This window comes from Photinus pyralis, unplaced genomic scaffold, assembly GCF_008802855.1.
Source record: "Photinus pyralis isolate 1611_PpyrPB1 unplaced genomic scaffold, Ppyr1.3 Ppyr1.4_LG1, whole genome shotgun sequence".
NCBI classification, from domain to species: Eukaryota; Metazoa; Arthropoda; class Insecta; order Coleoptera; family Lampyridae; genus Photinus; species Photinus pyralis.
In genome coordinates, this window is record NW_022170249.1 from 45,737,896 (window position 1) to 45,760,469 (window position 22,574).

The following is a 22,574-nucleotide window of genomic DNA, read 5'->3' on the forward strand; positions in this document are numbered from 1 at the left end:
AGGCGAATGAGGTCTATAGGAATCTTGGAATAGGAAAAGTGAAAGATTGAAAAGTAATTGGAAAAAACGTAAGTTGAATGTAAGGATTATATGTTGAAGAAGGAGTTCGAACAGTCAGTGAGGGAAGCGTGAACTAGGGGTACCTATAGATGAACGTATACTAATAGGTAAGGTAGAAATTATAACAAAATAAGAGAGGTTATCAGTAATCAGGGATCTGTAAACTGCGAACGAGAGTGCAATTGCAATGGGCGTGGAGGTAGTCTGAAGGAGAAGAACAGGGCGCGAAAGCTGTTTGAAGAACAGGGCGCGAAAGCTGTTTGAAGAAGGCGAGAAGCAGGCGGCGTTAGCAGGAAGCCAAAAACAGAATGAAGAAAGTTCTAAAGGGCGAAGGGAAGCGGGATGATGAGGCGAACGAGAAGCAAAACAATAGGTAGGTATATTATTACAACAGGGGAGGTAACACGAACAACTTGACTGTGGGTAGGAAGCTTATAGGTATAGATCATTAAACAGAGATAGAGATAGACTTTATTTATGTAATAATACAAGTCGGTTGCATATGTATAAAGTAGTACCTACTTATCTACTTGTTTCACTTGAGGTTGACTTCCTCTACAGAGTAGAATACCCCAGATGTTAGGATTCCATACATTTCCGCTTTTTCTAAGAATTTGGTATAAGATATTAGATCGAAAGTCTTTATTTGATAAGTCGCACATTTGCGTAATGCATTTCCTGCGTTTATTTAGTGCCACTCTTCAGGGAAGTAGGTACTATAAGATGAACAGGCAAATCGTATTAGTAGGTATACTATTATAGTTTTTTTAATGGCGATCGATTTCAGGCTTTAAAGAAACTATAATACGATTTGCCCGTTCTTATTAGTAGATACGTCCCGGAAAATTACCTCACCGGTAAAATGGAAAACTTCAATTTTTATAAGGGGTTTCCCTATGCCTAAACTCCGTAATTTTTAGGTTATTCAATATTTTTCACAAAGATAGTTACACATTAATCAATTACATGTTTATAAACGGGTGTATATAGACCATGATAACAATAAACAAAAGAAAGCCACAAAGTAAGCGTCATCAAATAAATAATTTGCTGCAGATTCCATATTTAGTAGTAAAATAAGATTAATTAAAAAGGCGAATTTCGAAAAAGATGAACTAGTCTTTTTAACTAAGTAATCTTATTTTACTAGGAAATAAGTACCCTTGCTCATAAATGTATGGCACTTGATTACAGTCAGGCATTCTTTGGCTTTTCGTGCACTTTAACTTTCAACAAATAAAAAGTGCACTTTATTGCGCTCTTCATGTCTGTCTATCTGTCTGTCAGTGTCTGTTTGTGTCACAAAGGCTCTGGAACTACACCACTTACTACCTTGGTATTGTGGTGTCATTCGATCAGAAATTAAAAATCATTTCATGTTTGTAGGTAGGTATTCTCGTTAAGGCATGAAATGTCCATAAGGGCTATTAAAATTGAAAAAAACAAATTTGAAAGTGCACTTTTCGCCTCTTGCTCACAAGCGGCTTAACGAATTTTTTATTATCACGGCCTACTCCTGTTTATAAACACGTAAATAATGAATGTGTACCTATTTTTGTGAAAAACATTGAATAAGCTCAACACTACGGGGTTTAGGCACAGGACTCCTTATAAAAATTGATACGCAGAAAACAAGTATCGAATAGAGAAATCAAATAGTGGTAGATACATTTGAAAAAAAATGGTTTCCTTTTATTCAGGACATTATAGATCAAATGTACCTAACTTTAAAATCAAGGTCGCTTATGGGCAATTATTCGGAAAAAAATGAATAATTTGGTAATATTGACAAAAAACCAAAAAGTGAATACGTTTCCATGCAGAGATTAAAAAATGTCATCGAAAAAACTAAAAATACACAGTGTGTTCCATTAAAAAAAATTAGTTGTCTGTAGACACCGTAAAAATGGGACACCCTGTACATTTAAAAATTATTTCTGTAGATGCGCAACCATATATGGTTGACATTTGATCAAAAGGATGTTTGATATTTTTACCAGATATGAGCTAGGAAAGACCGACACACTGTTGCAGGATCCTGTAGATCATTTAAACATAAAGTTGTCAAATAAATTAAAATATCTGGTGTAATACAAAATTTAAACCGCAATCGAGAATTGCTATGCGCGTAGGAAAGTTTGAATTAGGGCAGCTGCAAGGATTAATCATTTAAATTTTAAACATAAAAATTAATGAGAGAAATTAAAATGTTTGGTGTTCTACAAAAGTGACCAACCCCCAACCAAATTTACAAATGTTAATTCTTTAAAAAATGTTAGCTTTCATAAAATGTATCTGGTAATGTAAGTAAATAGGAAAGTCTCTCTCAATTCTTTGTTACTTAAATACTTAAAAGATAATAATCTATCCAAGTTATTTTATAAGATCCTACGTTTATGGTCTTAACTACGCGGTAAATATGTAGGTACTTATACCTATAGTGACTGTATTAGGATATGTCATCTGTCTCATCCCGCAAAACTTTAAATAAATTTGCAAATAAGCAATTCTGTGCGGTTAACTTCTGTATTAAAATAAATGGCTAATTATCACAATATTTCACAAAAAAGTACCTTCAGCCTAACTTAGAACTCAAAAAAAAGGTGAACTTGTGCCTCAAAAATCATAGACATTTTTAACGAAAAAAGTTTAACAATTATTTAAAAATTAACATCTCAGTTACGCGTTTCATTAACAAAGTACACAGAGTCGTCCCCTTGGTTGACAAATTCCTCATTCCCGCAAATCCCGCGGGATCCCGCTCCATTTATGTACGGGATTAATCCCGTAAAAATGCTGCGGGATCCCGCGATCCCGGTATTGCATTCCCTAGTCAGATCCAATGACCCAGTAGGATCATACCGAGGTGCTCTGCCGCTTGTTTAAATCCGCTTTAGGGGATTATTGTGTACTGATTTTTGAGTTTTCAGGTAAAATGGGTAAGAAGTCCAAATATAAGTGAATTAGTGAAGGGTGTCAGGATTGGTTAATAAAGCGATCTAGTCGGGAATGCGTTTATGGGCAGTAAAATTTGAGATTATTATGTAAACAAAATATGAATAATCGGTCGGGGTTCCTGTGATGATACGTAACCTCCCCTTACAGTCTCTCTTGAAATATGACGACATAAAAGATATAAAAGATCTATTCATAAATTATTCATACCTAAACACTAAGGATGTCCACAAAGGACGAAACAATGTTAATGGTGAATTGGCACAGTACCACATGAGGGGTTTCGGACCAAATAAACGATATCTAAACGATACCTAGGTTTAGCCCCACCCGCCAACTTGTGAAAATCGACAATTTACAACCCTTATTTTTGTATTGAGCAAAGTTTCAATTTTATACATTTCGTAGATGTGCTTCTAGGTAATTCCCAAATTTTGGAAATTTGGATGGTATTGTCAGTAGGTGCTGTTTAAGTTTCCTAAAATGTGATATACCTACAATTCGTAATGCATTGATGTGTTATAAATATTACGTTTTCAAAGAATTTCACTGATGTACTGTAGTTCGTTTTATTTAGTTTTGCAGATTGTTTCGCCACTAAAAGAAGATGGAATTCTATTGGCATTCTGATGATTATTAATAAATTCGTAAGATAAGTTTATGTTCGTATTGAGGATATTTTCAAATCTTGTGAAATTGCGACCATGAAGCAAAATATAATTAGGCCCCCAATATGACTACCTACCCTTGAAAATAAAATTTGTCACAAAATATAAAGTCGTTCCAAAGATTGACAGTAAAAATAAATGGAAAGAAGTAGGTAGTTCTGTTTGCACAATGATTTTGAAATAAATCTGAAACGATTCCAATTCCCAATAGTAAATATAGCCTTATACTCAATACGTCAATACCTTGTGACACCTTCAAATTAAATATTTTCGTCTTTTTTCCAAATGTCATTTTTCTTATTCGCAAATCCCTCCAGTTCCTTATAAAGTAAAAGCTTAACCGTACAGGGAATGTTGCTTTCAGAGCTTTAAATTCGAGATCAGCAATATGGAAGTACTTCTACCGCATCGATTAAATCGAAAGAAACTGTGCGTGTGGCAAGAGATAATCGAGTACCTATAACCCTAAATTTCCCTCATAACTTTATCCTTAATCTATGTACGAAATAGTTCGATCGATTTCATTTATCCTCTACGACCTACAAATGCGGCTGTGTTAACACCCACTCTTGACGAATTTACGATTTTTCCAGTTCGCAGGATGTTAATTAAGGAATGGAAATGTGGGTGACATTAATCATTTTTTCCAATTTTTGCGATACCAGATAAAGGGCGATTAAACGCGACTGCGCCGCAATTACAAAATGTAACGTTCCGCGCTGAATCTTGGAGATTTGAAGACGTGAGCTGTGATTCAACTCAAAGCACATAAGCAGGCAAGTATTCCTAAGGGAACATCCAGTAAACTTAACAGAAAACGAGGTTTTGCCAAAATGTAAATTTCTCTCTGTTGTTGCTTGTAGGTCATATTGCTCTAGTGTGCTTTTTAAGGATGGGGCGACGCGTTTTGAGACTCACACTATTTGAATTCGTAATCTGCAACTGAAATAAATAGTAAACATCATACATATTTACCGCCTAGATATTCTGCGTTTCTTTGCCGATTCGGAATTGTGCGAATTCATCTTATATCCTGACAAACAAGGTATTTACATTGAATTATTGCTGGTACTTTATTGCCATGTTCTAAACCGCTTTAGAAGTAATAAGCTACACATTAAAAGTATAGATGTGAAGGAGGGCATGCAGAAGAGAAGGATGGAATTGAACGTATAAGTAGAATCTTAGGTAGATGAGAGAGTAGAAGAGAAGAGAAGAGAGAGAGAGAGAGAGAGAGAAAGTAGGTAATCGGTGGAGATAATTTAAAAAAAGGGAAATAAAAAAGTATCCAACGTCACGGAGACCAAGACCCAGAAAAAATGGAAAACTACAAAAAAAAAGGCTGGCAGACTGAGGAGAGGAAGAATGTATGAATAGAGGAACGGCCGTAACAAGGAGGGGAGTTTAGCCCCACCTAGAATGTACTCATGCCTACTTTGAAACGGTGAAAGGCAAAACTTTTATGTACATTTAAATGAAGGTTTTTGGATTCTACAAACGATATCAAACAAGGAAACAAAAATGTTTGAAGTATTACAAAAGTGACACCACGCGCAATACGCGAGTCGTTATCTAAAGGTGAGCGGTCGATTTAGACAGAGAATTTTACAAAACTTGCCAGTATAGGAGATTTTATACGCGTTCCGCTTCATAATGAAAGAGACCGGAACTAAAATGTGAGAGAATGAAGCGCGTTAAGATAAGAAGCGAGTGTAGAACAAGATAAGGATGAAAACCCCACAGTGTTGCCGGCTCCAAAAACCGTCCTTCGGAGTATGAGAGACGCACTTTCTGCTATACCTTTACATGTATAAAAAACATAGCTGAAGCTTGATTTTTTTAGTGTTTAATTTGCGTTCCTTCCCTACCGTACTTCAGGTCATAGCGTTGTTCACAATTAACATACAGGGACTTTAGGTGGTTGATCACTTTTTCAATTTAAAATTGAATCGGAATCTGGTTAGCTTTTTGGAGAGAATAGCCATTCGGGAGGACATTTTTAAACGTCACCGGTTGATTTTATTTCCGTGTGATTGTAGTGTGACGTTATCGTAGTACTACGTAAGTACACTACACACTTACACAGATAAGAAAAACTACACAGTAAAGCACCTGTACCTTTTGCAATGTCTTATGAATTTCAATTTAATCGCACCAAGACGAACCACCGTTCCTTATAAAATATAAAATTAATTACCCAAATAGAAATCATGCTTTAATAATATGTCTTTAGACCAAAATTTGAAAATTAACTCGATGAATGCAGTAAAATTGTAATCAGTGCGTAAACTGGGTTTTTAATGGATTAATCTCTAATAAGTTAAATATTAACATACGCGTATAACAGCCTTGTTGCAGCATATTGTCGTAGTAAGTTTTCCGTTTCCCATAAACGTTCTAACATGAAATATGAATGCATTCGTAATTATAGAGTTAGTCTTATATTTTAGAATACGTAAGTAGCGGAATGGATTGGATCAATTATTGAGCGTTGATCCCATTGTGCATAATGAATATCCGTTCGCGTACATTTTCTAGTTCATAATTAATGCGGTTATTTCCGGTGTTAAATACAACAACGACTGGACAGGAAGCTGTATTTCCCTTGCGCATTAAATATTTTAGAACGCTTCCCTTATCGATAAAATTATCCCTATGAAATTGAATTTACCTACTACTCATCTGTATACTTTGTACGCGATGCCCAAGCTTCGGGGTAGACGAAACGCTATTGTTGAAGCAATATCGAAAACGTACGTCGAATTTGCTAGTAACACTAGCATTCATGGTTTTAAATATACGGTCGGGAAAGACACCAATTATTTTGAGAGGTAGGAGTACTTCTTTTTGACTGACATTACTTTGAAACTTAGGGCTGTATGGGTTTGCATTATTGGTTTGGGCGTTATAGGATCCGCCTTAATGTTCGGTTTGTTTTGGGTGAGGTACATCAGCACTCCAACCAGATCAATTGTGTTAACAAATTACTTACCCAACATAGAAGTTGATTTCCCAACGATAACTATCTGTCCATTCTCTAATACTATGGCATCCAAATTCAGATCGTAAGTACACAAAATAACCGAAATCCTTTAACAAATCATATTACAGAGTATTGACAGACTCCGAGAGGGAGTATGCGAAAAGAATGTTTCCCTACATTCAAATGGAGAGCAGGGAAAATAATTTCACAGAAGTACACTATGATCCAGTGACTATTTTACGCAAAATGAGTCAAAATTGCACAGAGTTTTTGCAAAAATGCCGTTGGGAAGGTGTCGAGGTAAATTGCGATGACCTTTTCAGTGAAATCATCATACCATCCGGACTGTGCTATTCCTTAAATAATTTCAACAAGACGTAATTGTAAAATTGTTACAAATTTACATTAACTAACTTATTTTTCGACAGATACCGTCGTACGTCGAATTTTAGTTACAAAATGGGCCTTTCGGTTTTAATAAACCCAGATTTAAAGGACCACATGACAAATAAAATTACAAAAGGGATAACGGTGAGTGATTTGGGGGGTAGGTAAGAAGACTGGGGATATATAGTATAGAATTATAGATACATGCAACACAACATCTTTTTCTTTTCGATAACTGTCTACTTTTTGGAACGTATAAGGACCTATCGCGAAAACCCTTAAAATACTGCATACCGTTTTCGAAATATAAGGGCAAAACTGAATCTCGACACAATGAAATTTTTAAATAATAAACTTTATCATTTTAATCAGATACTAAAAAAAACTAGGGAGCAACAAAGCAGTACTAAATAGTCTAGTTTCAGACTTTCATACACGACCCAACGTATTATTCCGATGGAGAAACTTATACACGCACCTTAACTCCCGGAACTGTAACATTCATGCAGTTATCTGCCCAGAAATTTATTTGCGACAGAGATTTGAAAGATCTACCCAAGCATCGAAGAGGTTCCTTTGCTTCAAGTGAGAAATCGTTGCAGTTTTTTCAAAATTATTCCGTTTCTAATTGTGCAACTGAGCTGTATTTAAATGCATACATGGAGAAATGTCAGTGTTATCCATATTATTTTGTTATTACAGGTGAGTATTAATACCAAGGGAGAGTAATTGTTCTATAACTTAAATATTCCTTTCTTCATTTTGCTTTCACACTTTGAAAACTTTTATTATTTCACGAACTAAACTTTCAAAACTGACTAATAATTTTCCCCATTCCATGCCAACTACTCAGAAACTTTTTGAAATGCACTCGATACCATTGTTGACAAACGCTGTACGTCTGACGGAGTACGTGAACAATGAATTAGATTAACAATCCCTTTAATGTATTACTCTGTATTGCGGCTTTTTGACGTTCTGTGTGGATTAACACCGGCAGATAATAGGTAGAAGCAAATCGTTTAAATTTCCAAACGCTGCATATGCAATTAGAAGATGTCAATTTACGTTAAATGTAGTAATCAGAGTTTCATATTCTAATTTAGATTACAATTGCCTTTAAGTGTCGAATCTCTATTTGCTACAAAATATACAGGTAAACTCTATTTTGTAATTGACTTTAATAGCATTTGCGATGAAATAATTAAGATTTTAATAGTGTAGTATAAATTTAGGAAACCCATTCCATCCGAATACATAATAACTTTTTTTCACTACTAGCGTCTGATGACATGATTATTAACCTTTTTTCCACTTGTAAAGTAGGCTTTCTCGGCATTTGTTCAAAGTGGTTAATAATGTGAACATTATTAACTAGTAGTCAATAATGAGAACTGTGACGCTGTCACTTTTAGAAAACACAACCCAAAATTTCGCTCAGTAAACGTTTAGACAAGTTCTCTAAAATGAATAATTGCCACCATCCGCCATTTCCTGAGAAATTACATACCTAAAATTATCACATTTTGAAAAAATTCGAACGAAATTACTCTTTAAAAATATCTCAATTACAGAACAAAATACGGCCTGTTTGACTTGTACTTCCACGTACTTGATTGACATGTTAAATTAATAAACAAAAAATTCTGTCCCACCGTTCACTTTCTTATCAATATAATATGTTAATTTAGAGGACTTCAAGTGCTAGTAGTGAAAAAAATAGTATATATACCACGGTAGAGAAGTCTATTATTGCCTTCGCACCTTACACTCCTCGGCGCAAGCGCCTCGAGATGTAATCTTGGTGCTCAGGCAATAATACTGTACTTCTCTACCTTGATATATAATGTACTATTATTTTCATTTGCCTATTATATGTCAATTATATCTGTCATATGTGATATATGAAGCAGTCTATTACGCCCAAGGGCATAATGAGAGGGCATTGTCATCTCATTATGCCCTGAAACGGCCTGTCAAATTGATTGACGGGGTTATATTATGTAATAAAAAAGATGCAACTTGATTCGTATGAAGCACTTTAATGTTGGGCAAACAATAATCATGACATTTGTATATTGCAAATGCATTCTCTGGAACGATGAAAAATAAAATGTTGTATGCACCTCAGGCATTACTCAATATTTAACCCACGGGCGACTTACAATCCCTCGGGCTCTGTCGCCCTCGGCATAAATATCGCCTTAATGCCCTTGATGCATAAATAACTATTTTAAGGAACGCTGCTACTGTTATAATCGTTCTAACAATGAAAGGCATTGACAGTTACTATTATAATGACATAACTGACAACTTAGTGAAACTCAGTAAAACCTTTTGAACGCCCTCCGGCAACTACCTACCTTTAGCGAAAGATTAATAGTAATGTAACTGTGATCATAAAACATGTAATTAATAAAATGTAAGGTCATTTATTCTGTTTACATTAATCGAACATCAATACTAATTTAACCAACGTCCACACGGAGCTTTCATTTTAAAATTACAAACCATTGATTGTAATTTTTCATTTCGAAAAAAAAAATCAAAATTTTCAATTTTCATTCTCTTTACAGAAGTATGTACTTACAAAATCAAATTTGGATACAAAATAAATGTATTTCACGTTTTCATTTTTTTGTCATCTCTTAAAACTTTAACTTACAGTTATATTAAGTATGCTCAATCTAATTGTATCGAAATTTCGTTTACAAAAATCATTTTTTCTTGTTCCTTGTAACGATTTATTTTAATAGATTGCTCCATCTATTATTGGAATTTAACAACGCCATTTTCCGCGCATATTGCCAGCGCTTTGATTAGTGCGTGTCGATTTTCCTCTTCCTTTCTTTCGTAAGCCGTATCGAAATACACCTCGTTTAATTAAACAGCTGAAAACGTGAGTTAGAAACGCATGGCATTTTAATTGCCACCTTTCGTATATATTGATTTCTGATGATTCGGTTAATCATTTGGGGTTCCGAAGTAATTAGTGGACGAGATTTTCCCTATTACTCCTATATATAATTTGCGTTCGCTCTCAGAATTAGTCGAGCATTCAATGAAACGCATCCCCATAACAATATCGGACACAAATTGATGCATAAGCCCACGGTGTGTAATAAAAAAACGTTACATAGTCTAGAGTTTATGTTAATTTTATTAGCTTGGTAATAGATTTATGTTACACCTTTTAATTATGATTAGATTTGGAAGGATGGTAGATCGCTTGTCCATTTGTAAGATTCTTGCTTACAATAAACTTTATTATTATTATTATTTTGGATGATATGTGGCTCAATGGACGATGTCCGGCTAAATTGATTGGTAGATTTTTCAAAATCTAACTCTTTTTCTCTCAAATCTGTTTTTCATTTGGGACCTTCCTACTACAATCCCCCCGATTTCATTCGGTTTTAATATTTAATCCATACACAGGGTGGTTCAAATTCGTGGCTCGCCATAGGGATCTCCGCAATATGTCCCTTTTAGTAACGCATTAACGAATTTTTGAAAAATCACCGAAAAACTGAAACTGCCAACAACGCATTCGCGGGTAACTAGATTTTACGGAATCAACATGCCTTACATTACATATGGCTATGATGGCGATGCATTCAAATGAATTTCTTTGCTCTCTATCCCTATCGCATGTCAATATATGAGCGCGGTAGGTAACAATCCAAAATAGTTGGCTCAAAAATTTGTTACCTTTAATTCAAGACTGCAGATCTATGAAATACGCTATTAACTTATAATATTGTATATCAACTTATACTATTTTTCACATTTCAAACGCATTGGTGTTATAGCTAAACGCGAATTTCGAAATGACGTACGCACTTTTCTGTTTTACTAGTAGATGTCTATTTACCTCATATTTACTTCATTTGGAAGTTTGTTTATATTACTATATACTACTAATATGTATGTATACATGCTAAGGTGTCTGATCCGTTTCGTGCTGTATCAGGAGTACCCCAAGGAAGCAATTTGGGCCCGCTACTGTTTCTACTTTTCATTAATGACCTTCCTTTAAATATCAAATACTCACGCTGTTTAATGTTTGCAGATGATTTAAAGATATTTAAAGAAATTAAGAATGTTGATGATGTGCAACTACTTCAAACTGATGTTGACAGTGTCGTGGCCTGGAGTAATAGAAACAAACTTTACTTTAATATCAATAAATGCAAAAGCATAACGTATACTACAGCGAAGAAGGGGTATACCGAAGCAGATTACTCTATGCACCAACAAAAACTGCAAACTGTAAAAGTAATTAGGGATTTAGGAGTAGAATTTACAATTACCTTAAAATGAGACGAGCATATAAATAACGTTGTTAATTCAGCACTAAAAAATTTAGGGTTTCTAATACGTAATACCTCCGAATTTCAAAATATCGTTTCCATAAAAATTCTCTACAACTCCCTGGTACGATCTAAATTAGAGTACGGCAGTAGAGTTTGGAATTCCGGTCTACAAATCCATAAAAAAAATAGAGACAGTTCAAAATAAATTCTTAAAATATCTACATTTTAAGAGGTACTTACCCCCAATATGATCAATATCGGGAAGTTAGAGAGGAAAATCATATCATGCCGTTAAAATATAGGAGAGAAGTTGCTGATATTTGTTTCATGTACATACAAATTGATAAATAATAGAATTGACTGTCCTAATTTGCTATCACTTGTGAATCTGTATGTTCCAGCTCATAAAACCAGACCAAAAAGTATATTTTATGTGCCTACGTGTCGAACCGGTCACAACTTAAAATCGCCAATGATAAGGGTAGCCATAACCACCAATGCATATATTCACCAGACCAATTCTAATATATTTAATGTAAACTTAACATTATTTAAAAAAGGAGTTATTGCATATTATTATGATAAAATCACGAGCCAGGAAACTTGAACGAGTGTCCGTAATGTCTTGTTACATCTTTGATATTGCATATTCGTATTTGTTTTTTTTTTTTCAGTATTGTTGTTTTGTTACTTTTGTTTGTTTAAGTTGTTAAAGCCAAAACCGTTGACTGCTGACAATGTAAAAGGGCAAGTCCCGTTTTGTTAGTAAATAAAATAAATAAATAAATATTTAAATTGCAGGTGGACCATATTGCAATTTATCTCAGTCCAAATGTGCGTTAAACGACATGGAACGTAAGCCCTGATCTAAAATTTCATACATTTGTACTTTTAACTGTGTTATTGTAGGTGCACTTCTCGAAAATATTACTGCGGCCAACTGCATCATGAATTGCGATGGATTCACTTATTTGATTTTATTAACACAAACAAAGCTAGTCGTTTTTAATGAGTCGGTGTCATCATCCTTTTTGTAAGTATTAAGTATTTATACAGGATGGCAATTTGAAAACTTACCACCCCCCATGTCTTAGTAAATAAACGAGATATTAAAAAAAATCAAAATCCGTTTCGGTAATTCGGAGGGGGAATCACAATATGACATAGTTGGCGACGTACCCCCTCCAACCCCCTGCGCCCCAGCCACCCCAACTTTTAAATCTTAAATAGGGACCCCCCATGTGTGATACGTCGTTGGAAAGCTCTGAAAAAATGCTTTCCAACCATACCAAATACCATTTACATTTACGTTAGTAATTATCGTGCAAATCAAAAAATAAACTAATATGATACATTTTCTAAAGTTGGCTTTTATTTCAATAAATGTAAAATATAAAATTATTGGTAGCTAGCATAGTTTTCAGCATGGTTGTTCGACCGAATCTAGTGCACATGAGTATGTCCAATTTTTGAATGAATGGCGTTTCAATATTGATCCGATTTATTAACATGAATAGACTCCCTGACCCCCCCTGGTCCCGGCACCCATTTATGAAATCATATTTGCCATACAAAAATATTTTTTAGGTCAAATGTTACGGTTAGTGAAGACAGCATACACCTGCACGTTTTCTTCCACGACCGGATTCAAAGCGCAATCTCAACAAAGCCAGTTACATCACTAATTTACTTATTATGTAAGTAACAAAAATAATAAAACTTTTAAATCAGCACAATTAAAGATCGCAAATTAATAAAGAGCCTACTATGATGATGACATGCCAACGTTGTCTGAAAATCGATTTACACATAGAAATGCTATAGAATTTGACTCATTCAGGGACAGTCAGCGACTGAAGCTGACATTGCTCACACAAAATATCAAGATATAATTTGAAAATGTTCTACCATTGAATTTATAACGATCGGAAGTGTGGGTTATATGGTAAGAATTGTTTTCAATAGTTTTAGTTGTGAGACATAGATGGCTCTACCATAAAGAAAAATTAATAATAGACAATTTTTGCCTTCCTTAGTTATTATACAGGAATCTGTAATGAACCGTAGACAAATTCATTGTCTCGATTTGTATTTTTTTGCATACAAAATTCTTTGGTTGCTAGCTTGATTGTTATTAAGATGGCACAACCCATCATAAAAAATATACTCCACTAAATCTTTGTGTCTGAGTGTGCTCAGCGATTTAAAAATTAAGTAAAGCTAACATAATTATTGTTTCAGCTTCATTAGGAGGAACATTCAGTTTATTTCTGGGTTGCAGTTTCATTAGCGTTTTTGAAATAATCTACTACTCATGCATCAAGTTTTATTTAAACCTAAAGTCGGAAAGCAAGGTTGGCGACCGCACTATTATGAAGGTGAATGAATTAAAATGTAAACGAAAAGTGACACCCCTCCACCGCGGTGATGTCAACGTGAAGGTCTATACCATGTATAAAGGTCGCTATCTGGAATGACTGATGGTTACGAGTTTGGGATGGTCCTTCTTTCAAAGTTCATCACAGGTGGCTTGTTCTGAAAAGTCACACCGCTTGAGTTTATTCTATTGATGTACAAGAAATAAATTTTGAATTGTACGTTCTTAAGAGATGAATCTAATGGCATTTGAAGTAGTTTTGTATTGTATATTAAGTTCAGATTAATTCAGAAAATTGTGCGTATTTTCCAGAAAGTTACAGTAAGAAAATTCATACGTTATACCACAACTCCATTATTGAAAAATGTGCACTATCGGCAGGACAGAGATACAACGAACACTGCGCGCATATCGGGGTCAGAAAGAAGGGGGTAATCTAATTGCCAAAATAAGACAATAAAACTTTTCGTTTCGTATTTTATCCACTCTACATATAAACTTGCAGTTAGTACAAAGCTCTGTTTGTATGACAAACACAATATTCGTGGAGCTAATATTTGTTTCATTTCGCTAAGTTTAGGTGCATGAACTTTATAATTTGATACTGGGAACATACCTCACTGCAATTGTCGCTTTATACCAACTTCTAATTGCATCTCATTAAAGCAAAACCGTAAATTCTACAACTAAATTTCCCGTTTTAAACTGCATTCCTAATTTTCTTGTGGATTATGATACAAATTAAACCACTTCAGTAGCGATGAAAATACGATGTAGCCCCCTAACGAAACATTGAGCTTTCCAAAGCTCACCACAGTTTCATATACCTGCAGCAACAATCTGCAAGTACTCGCGGATGGGTACCAATAAATAGTTTATTTGTAAAGTTTTGGTGTGCTGTTTCCTTCCGCAAAGCATGAAAGCACGTTTGCTGATGGTAGATTCCCTCTTATAATGGCTTTACGTCTAAGAAATACTCGTACAAAATCATTTTAGACGGTTTTATGTCGGTTGTTATGCATTAGTGAAGTAATTTACACCAACTTCAAGTCTAACTGAAACTATCATTTGGGGTGAGCGTGTAGATATTGCAACCGTTGAGAATATCTAGCTAATTATTATCTAAGTCACAAGTTGGGTTATTACGTTGGTAAATTGTGTGTTTCAGCTCGAATTAGGACGTTAAATCGTCGTCAATGATGTTAATGCAGTTCTCGCACAGTTGTGTAGTAGATATACATACCCGTATTAATGCAGTTACAAGAACTTATTGATCGTATGAAATGATATGGAATAAATTCAAACAGCTATAAAGCCGTAAGGGCCTGAGTGACAAATCTTGTTGATGAACGCGCGTAAATTCCTAATTTTATATATAAAAAATAAATAAAAGTGTATTAAAAGGAACTTCCTGAGACCCTTTTCAAGATCACCGGAAGTGGCACATAGAAATCTCAACAAAAGTATGAAAATCGTGTTAGGAATTTGTCTATAACCCTTTAGGTAAACCTTAGAAGGGCATTTTCGCAATCCCTTTAAAAATTTTAAAAAGTGTAGTTCAAAAATAAAATTGCTTATAAGTGAAAATTTTTAAATACATATTTCATAATTCATGGATAAAAATTACTTTTTAAATAAGTAAAGGAATAGGGAAGACGGGCTACCTTCCAAAGGATTACATCTATTTGCTCTTTTAGGATTGACTTTATAAATTGCAATTGCTTGCAAATGAAAGCTCGTAATTCATGTACAAAAATTAATTTGAAATAAGTAAAGGAAAAGTTCACAAGTGGACCTGTCCAACCCAACGACTATAAAAATTTGCTCTTTTAAGAGGGGCGGTCAAAAATTGCAATTACTTGTACATTTCCAATAATAATTTAATTTGAAAAAATTGAGTTGCCTCCAAGTAGAATCGGCCATCCCGTAATAAATCTTAGATTCCTAGTAATTTAAACGAGCTCTACAATTTTAGATAGAATATTCTTGCTCCCTTTTTCGTGCTGGTGATTGGTGAATGTAAAAAATATCCATAAGTACCTAAGTGTAAGCTAGAAAAGAAGCATTAACTTTGACTTAATAATTAATCGATTAAAATAATTCCATCGCGAATTCTTCATCAAAAGAACATTAATTAAAACACTTTTTTGCGTTCTGCTTTAATTAATTAAATTATAATTGCATTGTCTCTTCTGATTAATATCATAGAATGGATTTCAGCAATCAAAAGCACAATGGCTTATTCGAGTCGATTACGATGTCATTAAAATTATACGCAGAAATAGACTTGCTTCGGGCCTTTAATACACTTCTTAATAAATTTATTTTAAAAATGCGAATAACTTTTTGTTTAACAAGCGAGGCAAAAAATAAATTGACTGCGGAATCAAATCCGTTTGTCTTCTGGAAAACTGGGCACGAGAAAGAAGCTTTAAATATTAAAAGTATAATTCATGCAAATCACTTTCATCATTAACTGTTACAATTAATCTACATAATTTCATTCAGGCAATTACGCAGTCTAGTGTTTTTTGTACTAATCTTAAATTAGAAGAATTATATATAATGTCATTTTTCTGAATTTGGGTTTGAGTGTAATTACACTTGCAGAAAGTTAACGTACGTTTAAAACAAAGCGACAACGTGTACTAGGGTGAGTAAGATTTCAATTACCCATTTCCAAATGCCGCTTCCAGCAAATTTTCCGTAGCGGTAAGTTGTAGATACCTCTCAGTGCCTATTTGCAATAGTAAATTAATTGAAAGTCGCACAACTGTATTTGCTTTTGAATGTCGTAAAGGTAGATCAAGACAAGGTACAGGCGTGTACTTGTAGAGCATCCAATGTACTACAAAGAAGCTAATCATAGACGAAAGACTTGTGGTGAAGTTCGATAATTATAGTCTAGCTATATACACTAAATATGCCTGTTTACAATTCCCTAAATGGATCGATATACAATCGTACGTATTGTGGAACTGTTTGATATTCCTGTTCAGCCTCGGGAACATTTCTGGATGTTCTAAAGCGAACAGCCGAAGATTCAATTATAAAAGTTACCAAAGGTACAAATATTACAGAAGATACTTCCATCATAAATCACCGACATTACTTATCTAATTCTAATTTAGTCGCTGATTACCCAATTAATTACTCACCGAGTACAAAATTCATCTGTACGTAATTTGAGCAAAATTGCTTCATCAATCACAGCCTGAAACTTTGTTGAACACGATTCGTTGCTGACAAGCAATAATAGAACCAATTACGCAGTCAATTTAGCCAAAAACAATATTTTTTTCTCTGTTCCTTGTATTTAGAGTAAACATACATTTTTCACAGGCACTTGTTATCGGAATGGCGGATTTACCTATAAAATAATTCTTTCCGTTTATACTTGTGCACTAAACTTGAGTGCAATTAGATGGAAAACCCCTCAATATTAGTAATTGTAGGTGGGGTAAACTAGATCATCTGTAGGAAGGGATACCTGTTATATCAGATAACAGGTCTTTAGTCAATTATGTAAACTCTTTGTCAAAGATTACGCGGTTACTAGTTGAAATATTGAGATAAATCATAAATCATCTGTAGATTTGCAAGAACTTTATATATTTGCTATTATCTGTAGACACTTTCTTAAAAAAGATTTTTTAATGTGAACAGGCTTGCATTAACACGGTACAGGCCCCGCCAAATAGTCTCTACTTGCCTTATAAAGGCAAATAAGGGTACTATTCGGTAAGGTTAATAGCCTTTACCTAAAATAAAAACAATTCCTTACACCTTGTGTAATAAATATAAACCGTATCTGCACCTGAGAAGATTGTTTTTTGAATACAATAACTGTATTTAAAATTAAGGAAAATTCAACAAATTTTTTAGTGTTTTAGTATTAGTGATCTAGAGTTATATCTGCACATTATCTTGTACCTATCATTATAAAACATGTTTACCATGTTTATTATACTCTTAAATCGCTTGTAATATTTTTGCGATCGTTAGTTTTGAAGTGGTAAAATTTCCGAATTTCAAAGTGGCATAAATATTTTATTTCAAGGGGAACTACTACTATTTTATCTCTTTATTTGTAAGTCTTTTGTGTTCTCTGCAATTTTTGGTACATCCTGTGTCTAAACCTCGTAGTTTTTAGGTTATTTGATATTTTTCACAAATGTACCTACCTATTAATTATTACATGTTATACAGTGGAGTAGGCCGTGATAATAAAAAACAAAAGAATGTCCGAAAGTAAACAAGCGTCACAAATTAATTATTTATTGCGAGTGTGCTCCCTAATTGTAAAGTTCATCTTTTTTAGAAATTCATCTTTTAATTTTAATCTTATTTTACTGCGAAATAGGTAGTACATACATTTGTAGCAAATAACTAATTTGCTTTCGGACATTCTTTTATTTTTTTATTATCACGGCCCACTCCGGTGCATAAACCTATAATTAATTAATGGGTAGGTACTTTTGAGAATAATATTAAATAACCTAAACCTACGAGGTTTAGATACAGGGCATTCCTTATAGAGTTGGAAAGAACACAGAACACTATCGAATATCGAAATAAAATAGTGGTCACTCCACTTGAACAAAAATAACACTTTGAAATTCGGAAATTTTACCATTTTATTGTGAACAACATTCTGATTATCAAAACAAGGTAGCTACGATTTATTAAAGTGCGACTTTCTTGTGCTATATTCGGAAAAAACTAATAGGATGGCAACACTGATCAAAAAGTGAATGGATTCAATTTAAGAAATGACATCGAGACAACTAAAAATACACAGGCTATTCTATTAAAAAAAAATCAGTTACATATTTATTTACATATCGTAATAATGGGGCACCCTGTATATGCAAAATAATAATAATAATAATAATAATAATAATGTTTATTTTACTGCAACAACGTTGCCGCACAAGATGTACAACAATAGTAGGCAGTAATTGTCATGCATAAAAACAATAATACACACCAAAGTACATAATAAACATGATGTGTATTGGGTTGACCTATATAACTCAATGCTCAAAATATTCTTTTATGTTGTAAAAATTTTGGTTTAGTAAGTATGTTTTGAGTTCTTTTTTGAACTTGCGAATGTTGTTTGGAGTTTGTATGTAATTTGGGAGGACATTGAAAATCTTACAGCTTAAATAGTTTAAGTTATTTTGAAAAAGTGCTGTTCTATGCCGGCCAGGATTTAGTACTAACTTGTTACGTGTATTATAGGCATGTGTTAATTTAATAAACTGTTTTTTATTTTTGAAGGCGTATAAACATGTTTCCAGGATGTAAAGGTCAATGACTGTCAAGATTTTTAATTTTTTGAAGTAAGTTTTACACGACGTTGTTAATGTAAGTTGACACATTATTCTTACTGCACGTTTTTGTAATTTAAGGATTCGTTCCACATGCGCACTGGCACCCCAGATACCAATGTTGTAGCTTATGATAGCGTGAAAGTTTGCGTGGTATAAAGTTAAAAGCGTATTTTGATTGCACAAACGTTTAAAAAAGTGTAACGCGTAACAGCATTTCCGAAGCTGACCATGATAGATCTCTTGTTATTGTTACTCCTAGCATATTTGTAGAGGTGGAGCATGGAATACCGAGGGCATTTTCGATTTTGCAGGTATTGCTCTTACTTCTAAAGTGTATTACTGAAGTTTTCTCAGTATTTATAATTAAGTTGTTATTTTTACACCATTGATTTAATTTGTCAAATATTAATTGAGCTTTCAATAGAAGATCGTTAGTAGTGTTTGATTTTATTAGAATATTGGTGTCGTCAGCATAACAGGTTATAAACACACTATTGTCAGTTGAATGTAACAAGTAAGGTGCTAAGTCATTAGCGAAAATGATAAACAACGTGGGCCCAAGAATAGATCCTTGAGGGATTCCAGTTGACATGAACGATCGGCTACTGCAGTGACCCTGTGGTAATTTAACAAACTGGGATCTATTCGATAGATAAGACTCAAATAGTCTTAGTGGTGTGCCGCGTATGCCGTAACGGTTCATTTTGTTCAACAGAAACTCATGACTAACAGTGTCGAAAGCAGATGAAAAGTCAACAAATAATCCGAGTGTTAATATGCGCTTATCCAAAGAGCTGACGATTTCGGATACGAACTCATTTAAAGCTGTACAAGTGGATTTGGATTTTATAAATCCATGCTGAGATTTGTTCAAAATATTGTATTTTAGTAAGTAAACCATAAGTTGCTTATTGATAACATTTTCTAATACTTTTGAAAAACATGACAGGATGCTGATAGGCCTATAGTTTGTAACATCACGAGGGTCACCTTTTTTGAAAAGCGGATTAACAATAGCAGTTTTCAAGGAGTCAGGATAGATTCCAGTTTGCAGGGTTAAGTTAATGATATGGCAAAGTGGTTTGGCAATAAAATTCTTCGCTAATTTTAATATTTTCGAGCTAATTTGGTCAAATCCACATGAAGATGATGAGTTCAAGGAGTTTATAATAGATTCCACATCACTAGTGATTAAAAATAATGTCTATGGATGCGCAGCCATCTATAGTTGACCTTTGCACAAAAGTATTTTTGTATTTTTTACCAGGTATGAGCTAGGAAAGACTGACGCACTGTTACAGGACCCGTATAATTTGTAAGCGACTTGTCTCCAGAAATCGTGTTTCATCTCCAAATGACTTTACTTGAAGAAACATTTTGACGAAAATAATTTAACGTTTCGACCACATTTCTAGTCGATTTTCCCATAATTTTTCAAGGCCTTATCATAAGAGCTACCATAAGAGCGTCATTTGAGTACCTATCTTTACCAAAACCATATACTCAAAACAAATGTAGGTACATCCCCAAATGAACCCCACTAGAGAAAGCATTTCCACGGACATAGATTCATTTTCAAAATGCCGTAACGAAAACGTTTCTAAAACAGCATATTCAGTAAATTTTCACAAAACTTTCAAGGTCTTCTCATTAGACTAGCACCGTTAAGCTAATAACGTTTCTAGAGTGTCATTTGGGGGTGTCCATATATTTTGTGCAATTTAATAAGAAGGGGATTTTCTATAGTACTTCTAATGAAGTTATGTTTAACTTTTAAGGCACTTCTCTTTAGAAAGCGCACCTGTGCTACTATTCTATTCTATTCCGAAATGACATCACTCGGAAAGGTATTCCCGAGATGCCTTAACGAAAAGTTTCGACCACAGCAGTTCTAGTCAATTTTCAAATAAATGTACATACCGTGAAACAACCACCCTTAGCCTAATAACATCCGTAACTATTTTGCGCAATGCAATAATAAATATGAATGTAATCTCGAATCTAATACAGTAGTACTAATGAAAGTACGTCTAAAATTTTACAGAAGTTTAGAAATTGTTGGAGTCAAATAATTAATCGATCGACACAAGAAAATAATCTTTGCCTTTTTTCAACAAGAAACAAATGAAATCAAATGGTTAATCTCGGCCCAGGTGTGGGTGACTAATACCCGAGCTAATACCTTAATTCAAACATTTGTGCGAACGTATTGGTATTGCGTTACGTAATTATCGATTAGTGACAAAATATTTGCTTCGATTAACAACTTACCTAGCGCAAAAAAAAGGCAACGGCCCGGCTCCTGGATTTTGTACATAACGCCACTAGAAGTTATTCTTCGAAGTCGATATCCATCCTCTGTACCATAATTATGTACAGAAATAAGTCACGTAAGATATAAGGACGTTTTCTAGAAAGAAATCAAATCGTTAGTTAGGGGCCCAGATGGAGATGACTAAGCCCAAACACGTATGCGAAAATACACCCGGTTTTAACTTGACCGTATGATCGAGAATTGATTTTTTGGGCCTTTACGTTATGCCGTACAAAATTCAGTAAAGGGTAAAATAACCATGTTTTGCTTTATGATTCAAGGTAAAGGCAATTACATTTTTGTTTTGAATTCGTTGGATGATTCGTTCACTAAAGGAGGATGAATATTGTTGATGTAGTTGATGATTTTTTTATTAAAATTTAATTGCAGTGGGTCTACTTTCTGAGTGCCAATACGACTTAATAAAGTCCCAAATCAAAAACTCACCATTTATCGGTTTTTTCCCGAACCACCACGGAAGCAAGAATGGATCACTAACCGTTTTGAACGCACCACTCTAAATAAGCGCGTTTATTTAGGCATTGGAAATTGGAATACGTGTTACCTGTAAGCGATAATGTCGCAAAGGTCAGTCTCCCCGCTCGCCTTATCTTCTAACTCGAAAGTGAATGTTTTCAAATTTAATCGTATGAGTCAGTGGCGTGTAATATTTAAAGGATCGATTTTCAACTCTTCAATTTGTTATTCTATTTTATTGTGGGCTGTTGCGGTGCACTAAATATTTTTGTGCTTGTGAGGGTACCTACCTCTTTTTTCATTTCCTTTGAAGTAGCTGTATGGGCAACATGTTGATGGCATTGTTATCGTCCATGGCTCCTTCACTTCAGACCTGCTACACTATGTTCAAAACTATGGAAATTAAAAATGATCCCTGATGTCATTGTGTGCTAAAATGCTTGATGGGGTTGTTTAATGAAATTTGAGTTTCGGTACAAGAGGCGCTTTATTGTCATGGCACATTATACAAAATATCTCCGTTTGCCTGTTTTCGTCTGTCTGTGCATATGTGCAAATTAGTCATAATTACTTCGGAGTTCGGAAGAACAAAAATACTACTGTTGTTCATTTGAGGATTTAGAACTGCGTTAACCAGCAATAGATTTCGAAAAACTTAAATGAAACTGCGATTTAGCGCTTTTGAGTATTCCACTTCT

General features: G+C 34.2%; 1 protein-coding gene and 1 long non-coding RNA gene across 2 annotated transcripts in view; one reads left to right on the plus strand and one right to left on the minus strand.

Moving 5' to 3' along the window:
- LOC116159318 overlaps positions 1-21,983 on the minus strand; it is a 29,991-nt gene extending 8,008 nt beyond the window's left edge. The window contains exons 1-2 of the long non-coding RNA XR_004142954.1: positions 21,847-21,983; positions 21,357-21,495 (exon numbers count right to left, since the gene is read on the minus strand). This is a non-coding gene — a long non-coding RNA (uncharacterized LOC116159318). The remainder of the gene's footprint in view (positions 1-21,356; positions 21,496-21,846) is intronic.
- Positions 6,658-12,379, plus strand: LOC116159317. Its single transcript, XM_031472274.1, has 5 exons — positions 6,658-6,748; positions 6,795-7,043; positions 7,095-7,197; positions 12,171-12,224; positions 12,279-12,379. Exons 1-4 carry the CDS (start codon positions 6,729-6,731, stop codon positions 12,210-12,212), a joined length of 414 nt encoding a protein of 137 aa, XP_031328134.1. The 5' UTR covers positions 6,658-6,728; the 3' UTR covers positions 12,213-12,224; positions 12,279-12,379.
- Positions 21,984-22,574: the final 591 nt, after the last annotated feature.